At 40.2% G+C, this 25,026-nt stretch overlaps 1 protein-coding gene across 4 annotated transcripts; it reads right to left on the reverse strand.

The window, feature by feature from the left end:
* Window positions 1–3: 3 nt before the first annotated feature.
* On the reverse strand, window positions 4–24,666 carry LOC129179463 (rapamycin-insensitive companion of mTOR-like). Of its 4 annotated transcripts, none has more exons than XM_054772718.1 (38): window positions 24,605–24,666; window positions 24,432–24,479; window positions 21,987–22,084; window positions 20,556–20,620; window positions 20,261–20,392; window positions 20,024–20,087; window positions 19,446–19,572; window positions 19,096–19,265; window positions 18,755–18,822; window positions 18,354–18,421; window positions 18,166–18,248; window positions 17,671–17,758; window positions 14,848–14,938; window positions 14,654–14,720; window positions 13,424–13,504; window positions 13,146–13,246; window positions 12,898–13,063; window positions 12,472–12,573; window positions 12,318–12,364; window positions 12,094–12,229; window positions 11,779–11,978; window positions 11,548–11,674; window positions 11,117–11,281; window positions 10,834–10,910; window positions 10,685–10,763; window positions 10,454–10,563; window positions 10,294–10,381; window positions 10,058–10,150; window positions 9,680–9,786; window positions 8,558–8,787; window positions 6,990–8,091; window positions 6,265–6,345; window positions 3,584–3,843; window positions 3,250–3,456; window positions 2,001–2,153; window positions 1,798–1,921; window positions 1,581–1,719; window positions 4–1,493 (listed from the first exon to the last, which is right to left on the reverse strand). In XM_054772718.1, exons 1-38 carry the CDS (start codon window positions 24,651–24,653, stop codon window positions 1,413–1,415), a joined length of 5,274 nt encoding a protein of 1,757 aa, XP_054628693.1. In that variant the 5' UTR covers window positions 24,654–24,666; the 3' UTR covers window positions 4–1,412. The 4 variants fall into 4 exon arrangements, with proteins under 4 accessions (XP_054628693.1, XP_054628692.1, XP_054628696.1 ...); XM_054772717.1 differs by having other exon boundaries at window positions 3,584–3,891; XM_054772721.1 differs by lacking the exon at window positions 6,265–6,345.
* Window positions 24,667–25,026: the final 360 nt, after the last annotated feature.

Below are 25,026 nucleotides of genomic sequence, written 5' to 3' on the forward strand. Positions count from 1 at the left end.
GTTTAAATTTTTGTTTTTATTAACAATGCATCCCTTTGATAGGATCGTATGTTTCTTTAGGTCATCAATGCCCCCCAAAACATACTGTACACAATATACAGGGGAAACCACAATTCAGGCAAAAAAAACCTTATTAAATTATAATACAGTCTTGAGGAAAAATATAAATAATTTTTTTTTCTTCTCTGGTTGAGCTCACTCTATGGTACAGACATATAATAAATAGATCGGATCTGGCATCACTCAGCCGATCTATGAATCATCTCTCTATGAGTCCATTTGTGTAGCAGCATTAGAGCAAAAAACAAGCCAATGGAAAGAGAGATGAGTCGCATCCTGTCTCCATGGAAACCTTGTCCGGATCATTTCCCCTTCCCTCCTCTTCCATCTCAGCCACTGACAGTGATAATGCATTGTGGAAACAAGAGTCTAGGGTATTTCTACTCCGACAATGTAATGGCAGCATTTAATGGCAACCTATCTTTAAAAAAAAAAAAAAAAAAAAAGTTAAGGTGACAACTTGGCCCATGCGTGTTACACATGCAGACAAAGTGAAGCACAGAGGTAAGAAGGCAGGAGGTGCTAAATCTGTCATAAGTCATTCTACACAATGTCAAGCCAAGATCAACACGCCCCTGACCAGAAAACTCATGCTTACCAACAATGCAACGGCTGAAGAAAAACATTAAGGATGGTAATAACTAGCATAAAATAACATGCTATTCTCCCCATGTACTGCGTAAGGGTGGCGTATACTGTATAGCGCTGAAGATGACACAATAGTACAGATGCTTGATTGTCTGAGATACAAGAAATAGAAAAGGAAAGTACAGATCAGACGGCAAGTGGGATGTGAAACACAAACAATGCTCCAGATACGTTTAAAAAAAAACAAACCCCAAAACAGCAGGACCCTTTTTAGTGTTTTGTTTCAGAAGGAGAAAAGCACGCATGATGTGAGGAATCACTGGGTAGACAATATGTCACAACCGCTGCAAGGAGAGAAAATGGCAATAGAATCTTTTTTTCTTTTGAAACAGCATGAGTCCTTTGTCCTTTTGAGCCAGTTTGTTATTGTGACGTATTATTGAGTGTTACTCATGATTGCCGACCCCATCTGAACACAGTATTTGGTTCAACTGCTCCTCTTTTTCGCCCATTAAAAAAAACACAAACAGCATTAGGCGTGTTGGGAAAAACACAAGATACTGATCTTCTTCATTTCCAGCTCCTGTTTGCTGGAAGAACGGCGAATGATGTTCCTTCCTCCTCCTCCCCCATCGCTTCCTCGGCTACTTGTACTGTTTTGAGCAACAGAAACACGCCAAACGTTCTCCCACCCCTTCAGTTCTTCATGGGTCATAGTGTGTAGGGTGGCGTGATCAGGGGATACACAGAGGGGAGGATGATGATCAGGATTCTGCAGGAGGCTCCCCATCTAGTTCAACAGATTTTGGTAGCTTGATCAGGATTGCCTCTGCCTCCTCGTACATCTAAAATAAAAAATAAAAAATATTACCATTGCATCTACAAACAGTAAGACATTTGAGAGAGGCGATGAAAAGGCGGAAAAGTCTTACTGGCATGAACTGTACATCCTGGAAAAGCTCCTGTATGAAACGTCTGGAGGTCAGGCGAAACATACAGTGGGCCAAGAGGTGGGACACCTCGGAGTACAGGCAGATGTCATCAAAGGCATATGCAAACTTCTCCTTTATCCTGAAGAGAAAAATTGACATGCTTTAAAGAAGGGAAGTACAAACAATCAAGCATGGAGAGTAAACAAGCAACAATTACGTGAGAAGTCCTGTTTCGTGGCCTTTGGTCCCGACAGATGAGCTGAGGTTGATAATGAGGCGAAGCACCTCCTTCCTCAGCAGGACACGCGAGGCTGGCCCGTCCTCTGATATGGCCTTGCCGTCTACAGAGTACCACATATTAATAACATAGTATGTGACACATCCTGCTTTCCAACGCCTTGTGCTTGATCGCATTCTCACCGATGACTATGTCACTCGCCGTGGGCGTGCCACAGATGGAGCCTTGTGACACGGCGGCGTCGCTGCAACCGGACACACCAGAGTACTTGGACTGAGGCATCACCTCCAGACGATGGCCGCTCTGGCCTCCCCAGGACGGAAAGTCCACATAGTCTGGAATAAGAAGGTTATACACAAGCCTTGTTTATTGCGTTTAATTGGTTCCAGACCCGACCGTGATAAGTGTTGCACAAATTAAAACGAGTAAAACAATAAATAATTAGAAGTATAAATTCATACAATAAAAGCTCATAAATCAAATAAAAACAATAACATTTACTATAAAAACAGTAAATAAAATAGATTAAAAAAAATAAACAAACAAATAAAAACCAAGATGAGTAAAACCAAACAAAAACTAAAAAGAAAGCAATAAAAGACACAGGACCACACAACTCACTGCGAGCTACAAGCCAGAAAATAAAAGCAGGCTTTGAGACGAGACTTAAAGCACTCAACTGTGGGGGCTGTTTTTACATGAGGGAGAGTGTTCCACAGCTTGGGGCCGACTACAAAAAAGCCCGGTCTCCTCTGGTCTTAAGTCTCATTTTAGGCACCACTAGTTGGAGCTGGCCTTCGAACCTCAAAGAGCGCGCTGGAGTGTAAACTTGGGTGAGGTCCGTGATGTATTGAGGGGCAAGTCCATTCAACAGCTTAAAAATAAAACAATAAAATCAATTCTAAAACGTACAGGCAGCCAGCAGGGAGGCTAGAATTGGGGTGATGTGCTCCCTTTTTTTGGTTGCTGTTAAAAGCCGTGCTGCAGACTTAATGTAAGCGAGAGAGTGCACTGTGGCTTATTCCAGAGTAAAGTGCATTACAGTAGTCCAGACGTGACGAAATAGAAGCATGCATGACTTCTTCAAAATGTTGCAAAGATAAAAATGATCTGATTTTAGATAAAAGCCGAAGATGTTAAAAGCAAGATTTTACAACGGCATTGATTTGTTTATTAAGTTTAAGATCACTGTCTATCATGACTGGCTCGTGGCTGTAGGATGTACGTGGTTCTTGAGGGGGCCCAAGTCCATAAGGGGGTTGCTGTGACTACTTGTCTTTGACTAATAATAGTTCATAGCCAACCCCAATACAGCAGTCATTTAATAGTGAATTGATAAAAAAAAAAACTGTGATAGAGTGAGGGAGCAATGTTCGAATCGCGATGTAGCGAGGGACAACTATTTCTGAATAAGTGTTGATGGATGCTGACCTGTTCGAGGCCGTGTGCTGTTGCTAGGTGGCTGTGCAGGATATCCGAGGACAATGGCTCCTACACAGTAGAGGCAGTTCTCCTCCGTGTGATCCTGCAGTCCCGTCTCATCTGAGTCCACTGTGTGGTTCGGGCAGTCGCCCCGATTCACGATGAGCTCTGAGATACTGAACTGTTGCTTCAGTATTGGTACCGCAGGACGATCGCCTACAGAGGGAGTGATGACGGAAGGAACTCAGTCAATCTATCTGATAACCGCTTGGTGTATTGGCAACTTGGTAGATTCAAAACATCACATATTTGTCTTTTCTTTCAGGCAAAAAGCAACTTTTACCATCTCCGTCGCCAAAGAGGAAGCGTTTCCTCTCCTCTGATGGTGGACTGATCCTCTGTTGAAAGTACGCTGTGTCTCTGATATGGAACATATCATTGATGTCCACTGGCAATGCGAGGCCGATGTAGTCATCACTGCACCCATAGGTGACGCTAGAGACCATGGAGCGCACTGATGAGCAGCGCTGAAGGGTGCTCTGGTTGATGGGGCTGAGGAGTTCCTCTTTATCGAGAGAGGCAAAGCTGAGGGCCTTCAGAAACCTAGGGAGGGCAAGAGGAGAGGTGCGTGAGAGGATCTGGGGGGAGAGACTGGGACAAAAAAGGAATGCAAGGGGAACAGCAGCACAAATGGAAGATAAAAGCATAGACAGAGTCTTAGTGACAAGAGAGTGACAAAGATGTTGGACAAAAGCACTCAAAAACCGTCAGAACGCAGCATGCTGTCATATACAAGATATTTTGCATGTTGACATCATGTGATGATTATACAGTACATAAATATAAAATACAAAAAGCTTTAAAATGTAAGCGCAGAAAGACGACTTACGTTTCTAATGGAGGAAAAGACAAGATTCAACACAACAAAAGTACTGTTATTGTATTCCTCATATAGTTGCCCAGGCTCGTATGTATTTACTCAACGGCAGGTAGTGCGGTATCTCCCATACATTCATTTGAGGCCCGCCACAAATACAATGGCGTTACTGTTCACCCTCGCTCACAAACACATTGTGATGCACAGTCTCTGCCAGAGAATAAGAAGACACAGCAGGAAGGATGACTGTTGCAAACTTAGCGACTTAAGTAAGCAAGTGTAATAAATATAAATATATAAACATAATAAATAAATAAATCCAATTAATGCATTCCAGAAAGCCGAAAGAATGAACACAAAACACGTTTTTAATAGTTTTACATGCAGAAAACAATTACAAATGCATATAAATACATATAAATGATGAATGAAGGGGATAAATGAATATTTAAGGTTAGTTTTACCTTCACTGAAGAAGATTCTTCATTTGAATGTCCCCAAAAACACAATGCGGCAGCGAGATCAACCACCACCACCACGTTGTTTTGCCATGAGTTATTTGTTGAATTCAATAGTGTTTCTCACCTCAATAACCCAAGATGGACTCAAAGAAAGTTCCACCATTTTGATAAAGGTGAGAAACACCATATTGAATTCAAGAAATAACTCATGACAAAACAGGAAGGTGGAGTTGAAGAGGAAGGTTTTGATCTCGCTTCCACATAATGTCTTTGGGAACAGTCACATCTTCAATGAAGGTAGAAGTAACCTTAAATGTTAATCTATCCCTTTCATACGTCATTTATATGTATTTAGAATTGTTTTATGCATGTAAAACCAGGGTTTCCGTTACATGTAATTGATTGTGGTGCACCGTCATGACAAAATAAAAGCCGCCACACGCCTTAAAAATTAGTTTTTAAGGTTTTTTTTATGTGAAAATAATGTTAAGTAATACATTGTATGAATGGATATGCTATATGGATACACATATAGTTGATTATTTATGCACATATTGACCACAATTAGTTTGATTACAATTTTAAATAGCAAAAATATTTCACTGCGCTTTATTTTCATATAACATGCACAGGAATCCCCTGTCTGCCCTGATGGCACTTGCGTATGTGTGACCTGATAAAAGTACAAGTCCTGTCTTGTGTTGATGTTCACTTTATTCTTTATTAATGTGAGAATGAAAACTAGTCCGTAAAATGTGGAGTCAATTGACAACAGCTTGTCAATGCCGAAGCCTATCTATACCAACGTGTGTGATCGCTCACGTTTCAATATCATTCGACTTTCTGGCATCTTTGTTTACACATTTTGCCTGGCTCTCACTGCCTCTTTGCAGCTAGCTAGCTAGTTTTTGTCCCTCGGGCAAGCTACAAGTGGCTATCACATTCATGGTGTACATGCTAACTTTCTTTTTTCAACTGTCACTTAATAATTTTGCTCTCGTTATCATTCTAATACTTATGGCTAGCCTTCAAAACACTAGTTGTGTGTCCAAGTTGTTCAACATAAACACGTAGTGTGTCCAGCTTTAAGAAGTGACACTATCACAAGGGTCTCCAACAGGTATGTCATATTATAACGATATATAAAAATTATCGCCCAAACCTATTTCAAAGGCATCTAACATTTAAGAGGACATTCAGAGCTAGTTGAAGACTCAACATACTAGGCTGCAGGACAAGACAGGTGGTAAAAGCGGAACATTTGATAAGAGTGAAAACACAGCAGAAAAATAAGGGTTGATTGGGGCATTGCTGTGCGTCTCTTGTGTGTAGTAGCAGCTGCTGGAACACTTACTGTGAATGTATTATGACTATGGCAGAGTTCATAGAAATGAATAAATTGTTGTGAAATGCTCTTGCATTCTATTTAACAGATACAAAACTGGTTCATTGGACAGCACGCTTTATGTAAATATGCTCAGTGGTTAACATCCAGCAACCAGCAACACGACAACCTACAAGGGACTTACTCACTATAGCTCTACAGGGGTCAACGCACTGGTGACACCCCCGTAGGCAAAGACACACACAGGACAGTACAAGCAGCAAGGACATATTGTGTTGATACTAGACTTGCACTAGTTTCTACATATCTACTAAAGGAAGACACTGGCTAGGTCCACCCACCGTGGCACCAGTGTTCTGGATAGTCTGCGGTAAGGACTTAAGATGCTGGAGTCTGGGCAGGTACATCTCCTATCTGATATCCTGATAGACACAGCAGAATGTCCACGAAACACAAACAGACCCGTGACTGGTGATGTATTTAGAAATTTCCATTTACATCCTCCCCTTAAAGATTCATGCTTTATGGACAACAGTATTGAGACACCTGGCCATCACCACATTGCTTGAAAATAGGAGAAAAAATGCAGCTGCTCCCCTATTTTGCAGCTAGAATGGTTTCCACTCTTCTTGAAAGACTTTCTATAAGCTTTTGGAGTGCATCTGGGGAAATTCATGTCTATTCACCCAGAAGAATGTTTGTGACTTCAGTGGGCATCGATAAACAAGAGAGGACTCACTGGCTCATAATCTTTGTTTCAAAGGTGTATGATGGGGCTGAGGTCAGGGCTATCAAATATGTCTATATCATACTCATGGACTTTACTGTTTTTGTCTTGTTGGAAGAAAAGACCTTTGCCAAACTGTCCCCCAGTTGGAAGTACGTAATGTCACTAAGATTAATAAATATAATTCAGGGAGAACAAAAGGTCAAGCCCAGCCCCTTTTTGTGACGCCTCAAATTGTGTGCTTTGCTGCCAAATCATCCCATCACGAGCAAACGGTAATAGTTTAATAAATGTTAATGTAGTATTTGCTGCTACATAATCCCCAAAGCAAGGACTTACCTGCGAGGTGTTAGCCTAGAGTCCAAGCTACCAGTCTTCATGGTGATGGTGTCTGTAAAGAGCACATCTTTTGCAGGTGAAGCCAGTGCTTCACTGTGGGACAAAGACGGGTGTATCCTCTGCTGTTGCAGCCGCTTCAGGGTGGCGTAGCCCAGAGCATCTCTTGGGCTGGTATACATGAAGCTGCAGTCAGCCAGACTCTTGATGGTGGTCACTGAGGGGGACTTCAGAGACTGAGCTCGCCTAGGGAGTGTGTGCGAGGAGCCGGGAGGTACCAAAGAGACAGTGGAGGACTTAGATGCAGACATGTGGTTGGTCTGAGCCTGGGGAGCCAAGGGGGACAGGGTTTTGACAGTCTTCGCTGATACAACTGTGTTGAGGCTAACACAGTCAGAAGAATCCGGTTCAGGTTCGGAATGTTCAGGGTTCCCAACAGTTTCCCTGGATGGGCTAGAGCTCATTGAGCTGATGCCGCTGGTTGTGGTGTCCGTGTTAAAGCTCTGACTGCGGCTTTTGAACTGCGTGCCTCCCCCACCGCCTCCTCCGCCTCCCACATTACCGCCGCTCGACGAGGAACCACCGTCTCCTCCTGTTAGACGCTCTCGACTGCTCTGCTCTCGCTCTCGACTGGGATGCTCCATGTGACCTCCAAGGCCACTGAGTCCCAGCCCTGATCCTCCTCCCCTTGCCAGCCTTCCATCCACAAGATGCTCTTCAGATCCCCCTCTGGTCCCTACAAATGACGTCTCCAGGCTGACAGTAGGACTCTTTGGCATTCCTCTGCCATTGAACACAGTGGTGAAGACATCACTCTGGTTTGGGCTGTAAACGGAGGGCTCTGTCACTGTCCGGTTACGCCTCATACCTCCGGTCTTGAGTTCAGTTGGGGTGCGGGAGCCTGTGGGGGTCTTGGGATCACTAGTGGAACGCAGCTTCTTGCTTGGAAGAGACAGGGAGTTGAGGAAGCGTGCACGAACAAAGCGTGTGGAGGCCAGGATCGTGAAGGGGCTGCGGTCTTTGACAGGCTTGGAGTGTACATAGAATGGCGCCTCATCTGACTGGTCCAGAAGATCACACTTGTCATCGTCCAGTATGTACATGTCTGACAGTGCAAAGAAAAGGATAGGTATAGGTATAATTGTAATCATAATAATAATATAATAATTATAAAATATAATTAAACAACAGGTCCATCTTTTGCATAGCAAAGAACATAGCACAGGATATCACCCACCCACTGCATCAATACCTCATCCCACTATCGCAGAACAATTAAGTTCAGGAGGGCCCGTTGGGAAAAGCCTGATCCCTGCAGCCAGAGCCCTGAATAGCAGACACCGCTGATCTCTCTGTCCAGCCTGTTACTGTACTGCTGTTGTTGTTGTTACTGTCATGTTGATTGTATGTTGTTACTGTTGTGGTATGCGATGTGCTTTGTTGTTTTGAAATGTTGTTTCTGTAATATTAAGTCAGTGAAGACGTATTTCCCCTTGGGGACCAATAAATCTAAACTAATCTAATCTTCCAACAATCAACAGTGGAAATAATAATAAATTAGTCCTACGCACTTGGTTGAGACTCGCTCTCACTGTTATGGCGGGAGCTGGTGGATTCAGAGTTGAGACTGAGCGTGCTTGGCACCGACGAGAGTTCTGAGGTTAGCTGTGTTTCGACTTCATCTGGAGTGACTGGCCACAACGTCCTGCGACTGTGTCTGACTGCATCCCAACCATACTGCTTTAGCAGCTCACAACCCTGCCTGGTCTTGGAGATCACTCCCAGCACATAAACACATGTACTGAGGATACAAACAGATTGTTAATACACACACAGAGTACAGAGGGTCAGCAAAAACTATCATACATACACATTTTTTGATAGCAAAGATGATAGAAATATATAAAAGGAGGTATTATGAGGGAGGATACCCCTACACAGGAACAGTGGACTGCGAAAGTAGAGGAAATTTACGTGACGGAAAGGCTGACACACCGCCTACGACTACAGGAGACCCAGTTCGATGACAAATGGACTAAATGGGCAATGTTTACATTCAAACAGCGACCAAACATATAATGAACACTGGAACTGAGCAACGGAAATGGAATAATGGAAAATAAAATTAAAAAATGTCAATAAAAATTCAAGTGACAAAAAAAAGGTGATATTATGATCAACTTTCAATGATCAACATTGGACTGTCAACAAATTAAGACAATTATTGCATATGGTTTTCACAACTTATTTTACAATATCAAAAAATGCAGCCGAATAAAAACAAATGTAATAATTTTTTCTCATTGCCTTTTGATGCTTCAAAATGTCAAGAATTGGATAAAAGCTTTGAAACTGAAGATGGAATGTGAGGTTGGCAGATTTAGTGAAAGCTTTATAATTCTTATTTTTAATTTACAATTAAATCACAGGACGAGACGATGCAAGAGATAGGGTCCACGAGAACGAGACAAGATTTTACTATTAATTTTAAGAATAGTACAATGAAAATATATGACTGGACACACTGACTTTGCAAAATGCAGGTGCGTTTTGAAATGTTTACTGTTCCACAAATTGACGCTCAAAGATATTTACATTTTTTTAGACGAAATAAAGCACTGTTATGATAATATACTATATAATAATAATAATAATAAATAAAAATAATAATACAGCTCACTGTTAGGCCTTACCCTCGTACTGACAACACCTCACACTGCTGAGCTAATGCAAGGATGTCAGGGATGACATTCTCCTCATGGAGGAGATTCAGGCCCCAGTTTGAGGAGCCAATGTTGCCCTGAATGGAATTAAAATAAAACAACAAATACCATTCCAGACATTAGTTTCAGGCATATGTAATTACGATGAAAGATCTCAAACATATGTTTACATTTGCTAAAATATTGAATAAAAATAAATATAGCCTTTTAGTATTCTTTAAAAGATGTGTCACTGAAGCTGTTTGCATGCTGTGCCCAGGACTTTGAGTATTAGCATCAATAAGCTTGTAAAATGAAAGTACAGAAGCCATTCCTAAAATACATTGACTGATAAATAGTATTGCTCACCAGAGCCCAAAGAGCAGCCTTCAGCTGTTTGATGCCCTCCCAGGTGTCCAGCATCGGGGAGCGAACCGTGTAGCTGAGGTCAGGAACTATACTCTGAAGACAGACAAAGAAAAGTGATTAACTAAGGTTAGATAATAAATCTGCATGAACAAGTACTGCACCCCAAAACAGATATGCTAAATCGGAAAAGGCAACGTGCTGCAGCTTAAAATTCCATTCCAGTGCAGTGCAGTTACCTGAGCCTCCAACAGATGGCAGCCTGTCTTATCATGGACTAGCTGACCATACAAGTGCACAGGGAGATAGACATTTGGTCTTTGTAACCTGGAGACAAATCAGTGAAATTAGACTGAAGTCGATTTAAGCTGGAGATTAATTGTGAAACCAGCCTCTCGCCTTTGGTTGCTGCGTCTGACATAGTTATCCCCATCAACAGGTTTGCGATAGGTTGTTAGTGCTTCATTGAGCTGCTCCTCAATCAGGTCCACGTATTTTAAGTTGTATTCCTGCAATTCAAAAGGCATGTATTCTTGTCTTGCAATGCAGTTTAACACTTTATTAAAGGATCTGGTTGTTAAATGGTATAACAGCAAAATAGATCAACTTCAAGAAAGCACTGTCTTGTACCTTCTGCCATTTATCAAGCTGTTTGCTGACATAACCCCTCTCGTTGAGGTAAGAGAAACCTTTAGGTATGGACAGGAACCTGCAGTCGACATAAAACGTTTGTTTGTGAGTTTGTCAATGAAACCTCTGGACATAAAGGAATCACTAACCTGAGGAGCAGCAAGAGGCCTTTGTCACCCAGGTGGGACAAAGCTGGTTTCAACTGAATTAGCGCATGAAGATTGGCCTGCCAAACACGACAAAACAGTCCAATGTTTGGTAAAAAGCCTTTTTTAGGACTAAAATATCAGCTTTCTGGCAGAGGGAGTGATGCTACGATGACTGACTGATTAAACACCACTGACCATTCATTGCCTCAAATAATAATGTATGGCGTGATAGTTTACTATTTGAAACTATGCTTGTGAAGTGTCTCTCTCTCTCTGTGGTTACCTTGTCCTCACAGGCCTCATCCAGAATGTCGAGGGCCTCCATGGACACAGCTTTGCTATGGTCGTGGAGCTGTGTGACCAGCAGCTCCATGCCCCAGCTGCTAAAGAACTCCACACCGGCTCGCAGCAGTACACGGAGATGCTTGGTGGCATACAGTCTGCAGGTCTGCTCCAAAAATAAACATGGGTGAGGACAAAGGGAATAATTAAAATTACAGAATTTTTTTTATTTTATTTTTTTTTAATGTTTTGCCAACGTATACAATGTTTTGTTATTTTTACATGTTTCTAAGTTGGGACTGAACCCACATACCAGAAAGTACGAAAGGTAATCTTTAATTAGCAACAAAAAACAAACTGCCCACTGTCCGTCTTCATCACAGTCTTGTCAGTGAGGATGTGTGAGGTTGTGTGTTTATCTTGTTGCCTTACATCAGTAGCAGCGGTGAGTATCTTGGAGAGGATTACTCTTGCCAGACCATCTCTGCTGTAGTCCAGTGTGGCTACAGCAAGTTTCAGCACAGCATCTTGGTTCTTCACTGAGCACAGATTCAGCAGGCTGCAAAAACAGCACAACAGAACATAAAATGTTCAACAAAGCTATGTAAACTTGGGTAGATTGGAAAGCTCAGAAAAGCTGTGAGGCTGTTCCTATACACTCACCACTGAAACAGGCCACATTTCTCCAATAGTTTGACTCCCTGAGGGTGTGCAGAGAGTGTCCCCAGGAAGAGAAAGTAGTGTTGGCTAAGTGTGGTGAGCAGGCCGTTACTCTGCAGGCAGCGTTCAGACTTTAGGCCTGCAGAAGAAGACAGCCATAATACCATATCCCTCACCAGGTCCTCCAGGTAACCCTGGCCATCCTAGAAAAATAGTATAAGCCAAAAGACAAAGAGATATCCAATAGCATAGGCAAGTTAGAAAAGCACATAAGAACCCTAAAAATGGAAATAATGATTATTTCTGCATTCTCCTAACCTCATCTGAGTCCATGAGGAACTCAACAAATTGGCAGCCAACCACAGTGAGTTGTCTCGCTTTAAGGTGATCCAATGCCAGCCCTGCGTACAATTTACTGCTGGGCTTGTAAAAGTACAGCAGCCGCCGCACAAACCTGCATCACATTCAATAACAAGTGCAGTTGTCAGAACCAGAGGTACATAGCCATGTCTGATGATTTATATGTTGTAAAGAGGTCTCACTTGTGCATCTGTTCGTCTTTGTTATTCCTGAGATTAACGTGTGGCCACTAGGAGGATAAGAAGTAAATTTAAATACTATTCAGATCCAAAAATGAAAACAGCGTGTGTGCGTTGGAGAGATAAAGTCTGTGGTGCAACATGATGGTTGCCTGACCTTAAGGATAGTTCCAATAAGTAACCAGTTCCACTCTAGGTTCTGCTTGTGGTTGAGAATGTGACTGTCTCTCAAGTTCATCATCAGTGCTTCCTCTGTGTCCTAAACACAGGGAAAAACAGAAATTATTGATTTATTTTAGATACAGTATCTGCCTGTATAAATAAAGCACAAAGACTTCAACTGTGGTTTGTCAGAATTCTGAAATAGTAAAAAAAAAAAAAAAAAAACTATGGTATACTTAGCTAAATGTTATAAAAAAATAAAAATAAAAAATAAAAAGTTTAGCAGGTGGCAGACATTAGCTTTACTGCATGATCATTTGACCTTAATCTCCAGTCAAGTACTACAGCACTTCCGTTTGTTAGAACCCACACAATGTGTCACTGCGGTAAAGGGGGAGATGAACATCTATGAGCAGATTACCTTAATGACATAGATGTCCCTTTGTACACGAGAGTGTGACTCTCTGCGGCTGTGTGAGGACACAGACTTGCGGATAATGTGGTCCAGATAGAGGCTGTGTGGTTTCAGACCTTTCTTCTTTCTCTCATGGAAACGCTTCAGATTGTTGACAGCTGCACTTGCCCGACTGAAAGAAATGATTATCTTGAATCATGATTTGAGTCCAGTTCACTGTCACAAGAGTGCGTTGAAAGTATGAATGCACTCACAGCCGTTTTTCCTGTGGGATGTCAAAGGAGGCAGCCATGTTGATAAGGGTTGGTAGGCAGTGCAGGTGGTGACTGTGAGTGTGTGGAAGGATGGTGTTTGCCTAAACATAGGCGACACAGGTGGAGGGAAAAGCCTTGATTTTATATATATATGTGTGTGTGTGTGTATATATATATATATATATATATACATACAATGTAGTATTGTGTATTTACAAAACTGTCTGTAGAGACAAACAGCTATTACCAACTTAGGAATATAGACTCTTTTATATTACCATGTGCAGAAGCTCGCCCAAGATGATGGTAGCTCTGACTGCAAGCTGATCATCATTGCTTGTCACCACTTCTACAAGACCCTGAAATGAGATGAGGGGATATGGTTTAATCACAACATTCAAAGGTTTTTTCAAACCCTGGAATAACCTCAACAACAATAATGCATTTGAACCAAAGTGAATTTTGCCATGTAGAAAATCAATAAGTATGCAGGGATGAGATGAACCACAAAAACTAGAAACACATGGTGGTAGACAACCACAGCATATCTCCACCAGGTAAATTGCAATTCATTCTACAGTCGTCCCTTGCCACTTTGTGGCTTCGCTCAATCACGTTTTCAAAATTAATTAATAAATTAATTATTGCTGTTTCATGGTTGATTATGGCCCATTAGTCATAAATATGCATATTTAAGCAAATTTTACATATTCTTGGCCTAAATTAGGCATTCAGACTACGCATCCAAAGATGTAATATATATTATTCGACAGTGGTCACTAGGTGTCAGTAATGTTGCATTGATAAGACAATAGCCACCACAGGAAGTACGCGGTCCAGAAAACTCTCCCAAAGCTAACGTGTGAGTCTAAGTTATCTCTTATTTATGTCTAATATGTCTTATTTTGTGCCCTGCGATTGGCTGGCGACCAGTCCAGGGTGTACCCCGCCTGTCGCCCGAAGTCAGCTGGGATAGGCTCCAGCATGCCCCCGCGACCCTAATGAGGATGAAGCGGTATAGAAAATGGATGGATGGATGGATGTCTTATTTTGTGTTATTATGCCAACCATATTGGATAATACAGGTAAAGGTGACCATAGGGGTGTTATTTAATGTATAAAGGACTCAAAATCTTAAAAATTGTATTTAGGAGGTCATAAACATGTTTTCTATGCTCTAAATAGGAAAATATTCTATTTATCAATTAGGTATCCTACCTCGCGAAAATTCACTTATCACAGTCAGGTCTGGAAGCAACTACCCATGATAAATCAGTGGTTACTGTATATCAAAGATATGTACCACAACATTTATTCAACAAAACATTAATGTTCTATCAATAAGTCAACTCAAAGGAAACTGTTAACTGTTTTGAACGGCACTTAATCTCTGTGAAAAAAAAGGAATATATCATAACTTTATCAATTTTAACAAATAGCACTGTTGCAAATACATGGACAACTATGAATGGATTATATATGCTATTATTCCCAAAACAATGGCTCACCTCTAGCAGCCCACTGGTGATGAAAGCAGACAGCACAAATGCTAAGTAGTTGTCCATCAAATCGGGTCTGTTAAAAAAAAAAATAAATAAATTAAAAAAAAAAAAAGAGATAGGAAAAAAAAACATAATGATTTATATGAAGGCTTAGACATCTTAGCACAAAAAAATCTGCTTTTTATAAGGCTGTCTCTTACCGTGAGCGAGCCCGATGGGGCAGAACAAGTTTGGCCTCAGCAGCAACAAACCCATCAGAGAGTCTCCATGTATCTTGGAACCTGGCAGGGTCTGAGAGAGAAGAATTTAAAAGAATGAATTGTACAGTGTCTAAAATATGGACATACTTCATCTTAAAGGAAAACTGCACTTTTTAATTTTTTTTAATTTTGCCCATCATCCACAATCCTTATGTGAGACATGAACACGTCTCTCCTTTCTGAGCATTCTAAAGATATACTGTAAAAACAGCTAAAAAGAGGCAGATAAGAATGCATGTAATGGGACGCACATATTCCACCTATAAAGCCTTCTGAAAAAACTTTTAAAACCCACCAACAACCGACATATTAACCAACCTACAGCAACATTGTTATTATTATTGTTATTAACATTGTTACACCGAAGAACTATGTTACTGGCGTGACAGCTCGCCACACCACACTGGTGAGCTACGAGCCAGCTAGCTTCACCACACACACGGCGCATCAGTGCTGCGCTCACAATGCCTCAGGCCACTACTGAAAGGTAAGGCTAAATATCGGAGCTGCCACCACTGCTGCTGTGTTTTTGAGTTTGGATAAGTTAAAGCTAGGTGTAGCATTTGTTTCTATGTTGCTACGTATGTGAAATCAATGCACCTAGACAGTTCCACGTTCCGGTCATGCTTAAAATGACCAAGACTTGGCAAAATACTGTAAGTATTATATGTTATCATGAATTTGCCTGTTACTACATGGTTACAGCATTTATATAAAACCATAAAACCTTTTTGGAGGTGTTTGAAGGTGTTTTAAAACTGCGGACTTTCTAGGTGAAATAGGTGTGTCCCATTATGTGCCTTAATTACCTGCCTCTTTTTATGTCTTCAGAAAACACAGAAAAGAGAAAGATTTGTGTGTAAGGATTGTGGATGATGGGCAAAATTCCCAAAAAAGTGGTTTGATTTAAAAATGTACATATCCTCTGATTTCAGCCTTTCTAATGTGAATATTTTAAATTTCCTTAATTATCCATGAAAGCAGACCTATTTGTATCAGACTAGGGCTGTCCTACCCAGTTAGACTACTCTTTGCCCCACCTAGTCATTGGTAATGGTTTAATTAATCTTGAACATGCGCACAAATTACACTGCACAACACATAACACAATTCACAGTTCTGCATGTCCAAAAAGGAGTAGGAAGAAGCAAAGCTTATTTAAATCCTACCCCTCATCCATTTCACATCAGTTGCAATACACTTGTTCAATGTACAACCGACTTAATGATGCTAATAAATTGATAATAGCTGATGAAATAATTAACAGAGACACATTTTGACAATGAGTGAGCACAGACAATGTACTCACCAGAAATGAAGAGTTAATCGTCAATGTAAGACTGGTTAGACATAGCATTGTATATGTACAGTGGTTCAGGTGTCTTCTTCCTTGTACTTTTTAAACATCAACTGCTTGTACTGTTTCTTGAATTCGCTCATTTTAGTGCATTGTTTGAGTTGCTTACACAATCCGTTCCATAATTTGATGCCACACACAGAAATGCTGAAGGTTTTTAGCGTTGTTCGTGCATGTAAGTGTTTTAGGTTTATTTTTTCCTAAAATCATATTTCTCCTCTCTTGTTGAGAAGAATTTTTTTACGTTTTTGGGTAACATGTTACTGTTTGATTTATGCATCATTTTAGCTGTCTGGTAGTTTATCAGATCAGCAAATTTTAATAATTGTGATTTTAGGAATAACGGGTTTGTACGTTCCCTGTCAGCAGCATTATGGATCATCCTAACTGACATTTTTGTAGCACAGTTCGTGAGTGCAGTGTACTTTTATAGCTATTACCCTAGATACCAGAGAGCAGTAGAGAGTATGAAGTGCTTTCTGGTCTACAACAAATTTTGTTTTATTCAGTATTGAGGTATTTCTAACCACTTTATGTTGTATATTTTTAATGTGAGATTTCCAGTTCATATTATTATCTATTAGGGATAGTCTATTATTATTGAACCATCATTGTAGCATAGTTAATTCCTCTGTGATTTTTTTTTTAATTAGTTCCTGTGTGCTATTTCCACAACACCATGCGGTTGTATCATCTGCAAATAATACCAATTTCAAGTCCTTTGTGACTTTACAGATGTCGCTAGTTGAATTCTGTTGTTGGAACAGGTAAAATTTTAAAAACTTGAAACCTTTTCAAACTTTATATGATAGATGTGTAATGTTTTGAGGCTAGAGACTTTTCTTTACTGAAAGAGCAGATAAAATGGTTCTTTTGATAGTAAATAAAGGTTGTCGACCCCCTTGTCTAGGGCTTAACTGATTAGTCCATTAATCAAAACAACAAGCTTCAGATTAATCGACTAACAAAATAATCATTAGTTGCAGCCCTAGTGTCATGTAAATGTCACCATATCATTTCCAGGAGATATTGGCTAGGTAATGTAGCTCATACAAAGGGTTGCAGGAGGATTAGAGCAGAGGGCCGCCCATTCAACTTGTCAATCTTCCCAAATGTTTTCCGGGATGCGTCAGCAATTGTGTGCTCTCACACAAGCATGTTAGCTGTCCTAGCAAGCTTTTGTTTTTTAGTTATTCATAATTTTATCTTTTAAAAAATAGAACAGTGGTAACAGTTTTGGAAATACAAGTATTTTCCATACTCCATACTTTTCCAGACCTGGAAATTTAGAAACTCAAATTCCATACTTTCCATACTTGAGTAGGAACCCTGCAAATGTGTTCCTGCTCAACTTCCACCATAGGTAAAAGATAGGTATAAGACGATCACTACAAAAGGTTACTTACCAACACTTAAAAGAGCCTCAGTGAAGTCTTGAGTTACAATGGGCACAGGAAGTCTGAATATCTCATATAACACCTCCAACAAGCCTTTCTGCAAAATATATAGCACACAGAACATTTTAACATTTTAAAAGGATTAAAATATGCCTCCAAAACAGCAATGTTACTGCTATGTAATTTATTGATTCAAATTCCAGGAGGCAGCCATCAAGTAAGTAGAGTTCATTATACCGTCAATGAAGACAGGAAATGGTTTATCAATTTTCATAAGCAAACAGGATCTGTAAATCTTTGATCTGTCAGTGTCATGGCTGCCAATGTAAAAACTCATAATGTAGTCTGTTTGAAAATATTTTTGGGGTGCTCCATCCACGGATAAAAATACTAGCTTCGCAAATGACAATGAACAAAATCACACAGGTGCTTAACAAAGGTTGATATCAAATATTTACTTCAGAACATACTGTATTGTAATGTTTGCAGTTGTGCAATACTCACCCTAACTTCCATATTTGGTATGCAAAGTAAACCAATTAAAGATTGGATTCCGGAATTTCCAGCCTTGCATAGGTTGATAATCCCTGTTAAGAAAAAAAAATGATTCAAAAGCAGCAACTTTAAAACAAGTAAATACATTAATGTGCAATTTTAGCCTATGTAAATTTTAATGTCATCAGAGGGCTTACCCGACCAAGAGCGGAAAGCTGCCACTATGGCCATTCTACTCGATAAGAAACGTGCTTCTTTGTCCTCTCTGCATCACATATTCATACACTCATTAAAACAAAAAATCATGTTCTGCACACAAAACATCATTCTGAATGCTAACAAAACTTTGAATACAAGAGCAAACGTGAACAACAGCAGAGCTAAACAAATCCTGGTCAATCAGGAGAAGGAATTAAATATCTTTCAGAACAACTTCAAGGGATTTTAATGGTCATTGCCTGATTTACAGTAAGGGCTGTGTCACAAACCTTTCAACACATCACACCAGTGACCAAGATAAGACCATAACAACAATAAACAGAAAGGTCACAATACAAAGTTTTTGTTTCTCCTTCATAATGCACACACATTCACTCACTTGAGTTGCCCGTCAGCCATGTCTGCGTTGTGACGGTAGTGAAAATCTGTGAAAGGCGCGAGGATTTGCTAGAGGACAGAACACACACAGAAAACAACTGTAAAAGATCATGCAAACTTGCTGACCCTCTACCAACTTAACTATTTACTTGTTCTCAGAAATTAAGTGGAATCCCTCTCAAAAGTTCATACAAATCCTCTGGCATCCTGGACTGGTGTCATGTGACATCCATGTAGTTAGTTGGACCGTGGTGAGATGTTAATCCTGACACCCACCACACTGGCTCATTTACCTCTCCTGAAGGGTGTGTTTGTTTTATTTGTGTATGTGCGTTGGTTTACCTCTAACTCTACATCGATGCGCACGTATTGACGGGTACGTGGGTGGTTGAGAAGATGTAGTATGGTGGTAATCAGAGCTTCATTGATGCGACTCAGCTGACAGTCAATCACACTCTTCAAGATAGTGCTGAGGCCTCCCCGCTTGGCAACTACCTCTGGGTTCTTCAGGGCTATGGAAAACAACAAATATGCAAATATGCACTGTAGCCAGGTAGATACTTTTATTATCCCGCAGGAAATTCAAAGCACATAGTCATTTTAGTTAATCGGGCATTTACAAAGTTTTCATCTTCTAGTAGGCACTTTTGAAACTATTGCCTGTTTTACATGTGCGATACACAAGTCCATACCTAGCTCACAAATGATGGCAATGGCTGCACGGACCATTCGGTCTCTCTCTTGTAGTCCATCAGTCCCCACAGCAATAAGAGAGTTTGCAACAGAGGTGGGGAAGAGCATTGCATTGACAGTAATGATCTACAGAGGAAAAAGAGTGGTACAAAAAGGTGGAACAAATGTTTTGTCACTTTCAAGTGTAAAATTGTTTTTGGGAAACAAGATAATGTGGTTTGATGGTTTCATGTGAATTTTCAAATCTGAAGTACCAGAAAAATGTCTACATCACATGGTGTCATCTAAGCCCGGCAAACCCTCCCTAAGTACAGAGCTGTGTATGTGCATGTAAGTGTGTATGCGTGGAGAAGGTTTACGGTAAAGTGCAGAAAGAGCCATAAATAGCCTTGACCGGAGAATGCGCAGATCATCCACGCACTGACATTGTTGCTAACCCAGTGATCTTTGTGATGGTAATAAGCTGGCAGAAGGCTGCATAGTAAGTGCAGGAGTCACATTCCTCCAGCGACATGACAGCAACCCTACAAATTCATTACATACAGGATGCTTGTGGAAGACCAGAGGCTAAATCTACCTTTCTGACTAGTCTTAGAGCTTGAGTCCTTTCCCCTTCGTTGCTCTGCTGGATGTCAATGCACCTAAACAAACAAACAACACTGTCTTTTTAACACAGGCACACAGTCGGAGAAAACATGCATGAACCATCATTTGAAACTATCAAGTGAAGGATGAGGGAAGGTGGTAAAAGCAACAACCCCCACCCCACCATTCATCAATAAATGCATTATTACATTAAATTCAGTAGTCTCACCTGGCTATCAAATAATCCACTTGTAGTCTGATGACCTTCTGCAGTATAATGGTGTCTCGAATGAGGTAGCGGAGTGCCCGCAATCCTGCAGCACGCACTTCCTTAGCCTCATTAAGTAAAGCTAGTCGCAGACTGGGAATTAAAACAGTCCAAATGGCAAAAAAAAAAAAAAAAAAAAAATGTAAGTAATTTTGCTAGTATATCAGTATATTCAAAACAAAAAGAAACAAAATGCATCATTTTATTTTCCCATCCATTTAAAATAATTATAAGGGTCAGATAAGGAAGCACTCACCAAACAATGATTTCTTCATATGTAAACCCAAAAATTTCCTCATGATGACCGATGCTGCAGAGGAGCTAAAACACAGAGAGAACATGCGGTTTATTATCAGTAACAAATAGCGCTGTCACTTTGGCATTCGCGTACCATCTCACATCTAAACAGTATTTGGCATAAGCATAATGAATTGTAATCTGCAAGACCCAAACAAAAAGCTTCCCAAAGGGCAAACAGCATCAATTTCTTTGCACCAATTTGCTTTCATTGTTCATCGATGAAGGCTAGAATTAGGGATAAGCCCTTTTATGCCCCTTTCATCAGTAGAAACAGCACATAGATGGCCAAGCTAATTTCCAAAATAACATAAAAGTTAGTAAATCAAAATTGTATATACAGATAGCACTGATATCACTGACTGCACAGATACAGACGATATGAGACAATGGCCCATGAGATATCCAGCACTATCTACCTACTCCTTTACAGCTTGTAAGTAAATTGGACATGTCATTTTTCCAGTGAAACCTTTCTTTGGAGCTCAACAAATATCTCCAAAAGCAAAAGCAGCACTATTGTCTCGAAAAGGAATGGGAGGAAATCTGTAGCGGGATAGGATGGGATGAGGAATCAGAGAGGTGACGAGAAGGGAGCTGTTTTGAACCAGTTCTGATGTCAGAGCCCAAGCAGGCAGGAGGAGGGGAGAAGAGACCGCGAAAGGGGCATGTGACACTCTCCGGGGGGATTAGGTCACTCTCACTGTCCTAGAACCCTTTTAAGGAAACAGAAGCAACAGAAAAACATTCAGACAGCCATGGAAGATGTACCCCTGCCTTGTTGTAAACAACACAATTAATAAGATCTATTACAAACTCACAAATCAAGACGCTCACTCAGCCTTCAACCTATTCCGGGCGCAGTCAAAATATGTCCTCAACTGGCATTCGAATGAGATTTTAAAGAAGGGACTCACTCAACAAATAACAGCAAATGTTTCAAAGAAACTATTTGCTTGGATTGGTGAAATGGCCAGTTCTATGAATTCAACCTATTCAAGGCATTCCACGTTGTCCTTTTGAACTTGGCTTTTCTGTTATTGTTAATCTGTTTTTCTTTTTTTTTTTTTTTTTAAAGAACTGAGAATCTTGACGATATTTTTATTAGATACTACAACATTCAAACAAAGGAAAAGCATCTGAAGCTCTTCAAAAATCAGTTGATCACCAGTCCTGCGTTTTAAGTGGGACAATGATTAAGTCTTCTGATTAGACAGCCGTGGAAACCTCTGCTGTCATCTCACACACAATGGCAACGAATGTTACTTTTCTGACAAATACACAATTTAGTAGCATATATATTTAACGCAAACTCATGAGCCAATTCTACATTACAATGCATTGTGTTACTCCACTACTACAACAGAATGAAAAGAGTTGAGAGCATTACCTTGACAAAGTTGTTCAGGTGGCCAAGTTTACGCATGTTACTGACTCCATGTGGTTTGGCCACATTCTGAAGGATTTCTCTCAAGTTCTCTGACGGTTCTGCAGGTCAAAGAAAAAAAATACAATGTAACTAATACCAGTATTGGGCCACTGTAATGTCATAATATCAGTCAGTGAACTGTAATTGAAATGTTGCAGGAAGGTAAAACCTTGTATTGCATGTACAGTGTACACAAAGTCTAGACACTAAAAGACAAGCCTGAGAAGGGAAAGGCTTTTTGTTTTCAGGTCATTTGTCTACTTTATGCTTACTGTAATGTCAATTAAATGCCAAGACAGCTTTACCTCAAATCGGAGCTAAGAAGTGAGGCCCATCCCCCTTCCTACACCACTTACAGTATAGGGTCTTTTCCAGATAATTTAGGGTACACCATGGATTACTAGCAATCTGCTATTTGAGCAAAAATTAGAAATATAAATATTGCAAGATGTTACCAGTATGTAGATCTAAAATGGTAAGTTATTTAACAATAAGAAACGGCTGCATGACTTTGCTGAATGAGTGAGCATATAAGGCTCATGAGCTAACTATCACAAAACCAAAATGAAATCCTTAAATTTTGTCAGAGAAATCCTATTGTGCTCAAAACAACAACTAGATGGATGTTAAGAGGGATACAGTACAGGTAGGTCTCTGTTTATGACATTCCATGCTACAACGTTTCGTGGTTACAAATGCCCTCCCATAAATTAATAAAAAATAATTTAAATTAATTAAATTAATTATCTTGGTCCATAAACACGAGACTCGCTCAAGAACTAGTTACAGCACGCCGGTACAAGGGCATTATGCCAAGCAGCAGTGTGCCAAAAAAGGAACGCCATCACCATGGAAGTGAAAATGAACATCATAAAAAGCTCAGAGAGAGGAGAAACGCCCGCCAATATTGATCGCTCTTTAAAACCGTTCAACTGTCACGACCAAAGTGAAAGATAAAGACTATTAAATGCTAATGAATGCTAGAAGGGTCATGGATTCTGTGCACAAGGAGATCTCTTAGAGGAAGAGGAGGTTATCCTTCCAGACCAGCCTTAGAAAATATTTTAAGACGGTAGAAAGACCTGTACTTACTGTATTGTATGGCCTTCATGCGGTGTGTGAACATTGATTTACACCACAGATTTACACCAAAACTCGACTTACAACACGGTCTACAAAAGGAACTCATACGAGGACGAGGTAAAACAACATAACGTTTTGGGCTCTGATGATAAATTAAAAGGACAATAGCAATATTTCAACAGAAGAAAATATGTGCAAGTATGTATGAATCACCTCATATTTAAGGGGACCATAATAGAGGTTCAGAGTCTTGTGGTTTAGGTAGACTTCAGACTTGAATCTAATTGCTAGTGCCACAAAAAACCTTACATTGCTATGCAACACCGTTCAATTATGATCCATCCATGAAATGTTGTAATATTGTAAGTGTCAACAAAAGATATGATGGAAATTAATTATCAGAAACAGATGTGAGAAATGGGTAGGATTAAATAAGATCTGTTTCTTCTTACTCTTTTTCAGACATGCTGAATTGTGCAAATATAACCTTGTGATGTTCCTTAATGCCCGAAACAAAGACACTATACCGAACCATTTATAACATATTGGATAATTTGCAGCAAATCTCAACAATCTTAACAGGTAGAATGTATTTTCAAAGCTTTTCAACAATTATTAGCCGTTGAGTTTGAAGATAGCGTAGAACTGTAAAGCGTGTCAAGCTGCCCAAATACATTTTTGGTTGATTTTCCCATCCAGTATACATTAGCTGGCCATCTCCAATCACAACAGACAGTCGTGCTAACAACAAAGTGTTAGAAATTGATTTGTACTGTGTGCATTCAGTATAAATTGAAGTTGCAAGCATAACAATATACATATTTATGGAGTAAAACTAAAGATTATACTGTATGTAGAATGTAAACAACCAGAGAGGGTGTGTAAAGAAGACCCTGTGCATTTCTACAATACGCCGTAGCACCAGATCTCCTCTGTACACCATGTGCTGTTAGAATGCTGCTCAACTGTCAATATTAAAAGCGAATTTCACAAGGTAGACCAGCAACAATTACGGCTGTTTGAATTACTAACAGCCTATCCTGCAGACTCTCAATCAAAACAATGTCGTCATGGGTGGTTAGCTGTGGCAGCTAGCTAACGCTAACTCAGCTAGTTAGTTAGCTTACGAACGCCTGTTATTCTGATGTGTCTTGTAATGTTGTTACTCTAAACAGAACGACAAACAAACTAAATGCCATAAAGGAGAAAATGACAAGTGCCCTATATTGTCTTCGGCTTTGCATGGCTTGTATTTGGAACAAAAACATGTCCCCATCCATACTGAACAATAATCGCTTTCAGTGTGATGTGAACAAGACTTACCTCTGGTCAGATCCAGCGGTACGTTCTCTTCCCCGCTGTCATTCCGACCTGTCAAAAACACACACCGCGAGCATTGAGAGTGAAGACGCCGAGGTCATCAGTTGCCTGAGAATATCTATATTTGCAATATCCCAATAACAAAGAAAGCACCGAGTCGGCTTTTTCATGCTTACCTCGCATCCGAAGACTCCGGATAGGACGGCCGCGGAAGCTGGCCGCCATGTTTCCAGGAACATCCACAACACCGGAAACTTCGTGGCTTCTCGCGAGAAAACAAACAACGGGGTTGCCACAACATAACGTCTCACAGATTTGGGATCAGATGAATCCGGCTTAATCCCCATTGAAACGTTGTCAAGGCTCCAACTGTGAATCCGACCTAGTGACAGTTTGGGTTTGTGAAGAAAGAACGTGACCAGTTCAAATGCAACTTGAAATGTAGCTTACACTCCACCTCAGTGTCACATAAAGTCGATATATCGTTTCCCACTTAATATAATTTATTTGACTTGCTCAGATACTGAATAAAATTCTCAATAAATGAAAGTATTTGTTAATTGTTGACAGGTGTTTATTAATTCGTCTAACACTTTAT

This window comes from Dunckerocampus dactyliophorus, chromosome 4, assembly GCF_027744805.1.
Source record: "Dunckerocampus dactyliophorus isolate RoL2022-P2 chromosome 4, RoL_Ddac_1.1, whole genome shotgun sequence".
In the NCBI taxonomy this organism is placed as follows: Eukaryota; Metazoa; Chordata; class Actinopteri; order Syngnathiformes; family Syngnathidae; genus Dunckerocampus; species Dunckerocampus dactyliophorus.

Excerpts from the sequence above, each read along its gene's own strand:
- LOC129179463 (XM_054772717.1), bottom strand. The coding sequence starts at position 24,653 with ATGGCGGCCAGCTTCCGCGGCCGTCCTATCCGGAGTCTTCGGATGCGA. Across the intron at positions 19,266-19,445 it reads TGCCATCATTTGTGAGCTAG|CCCTGAAGAACCCAGAGGTA; the intron begins GTATGGACTTGT and ends TGTTTTCCATAG. Across the intron at positions 6,346-6,989 it reads TCTAGGCTAACACCTCGCAG|GATATCAGATAGGAGATGTA; the intron begins GTAAGTCCTTGC and ends TGTGTCTATCAG.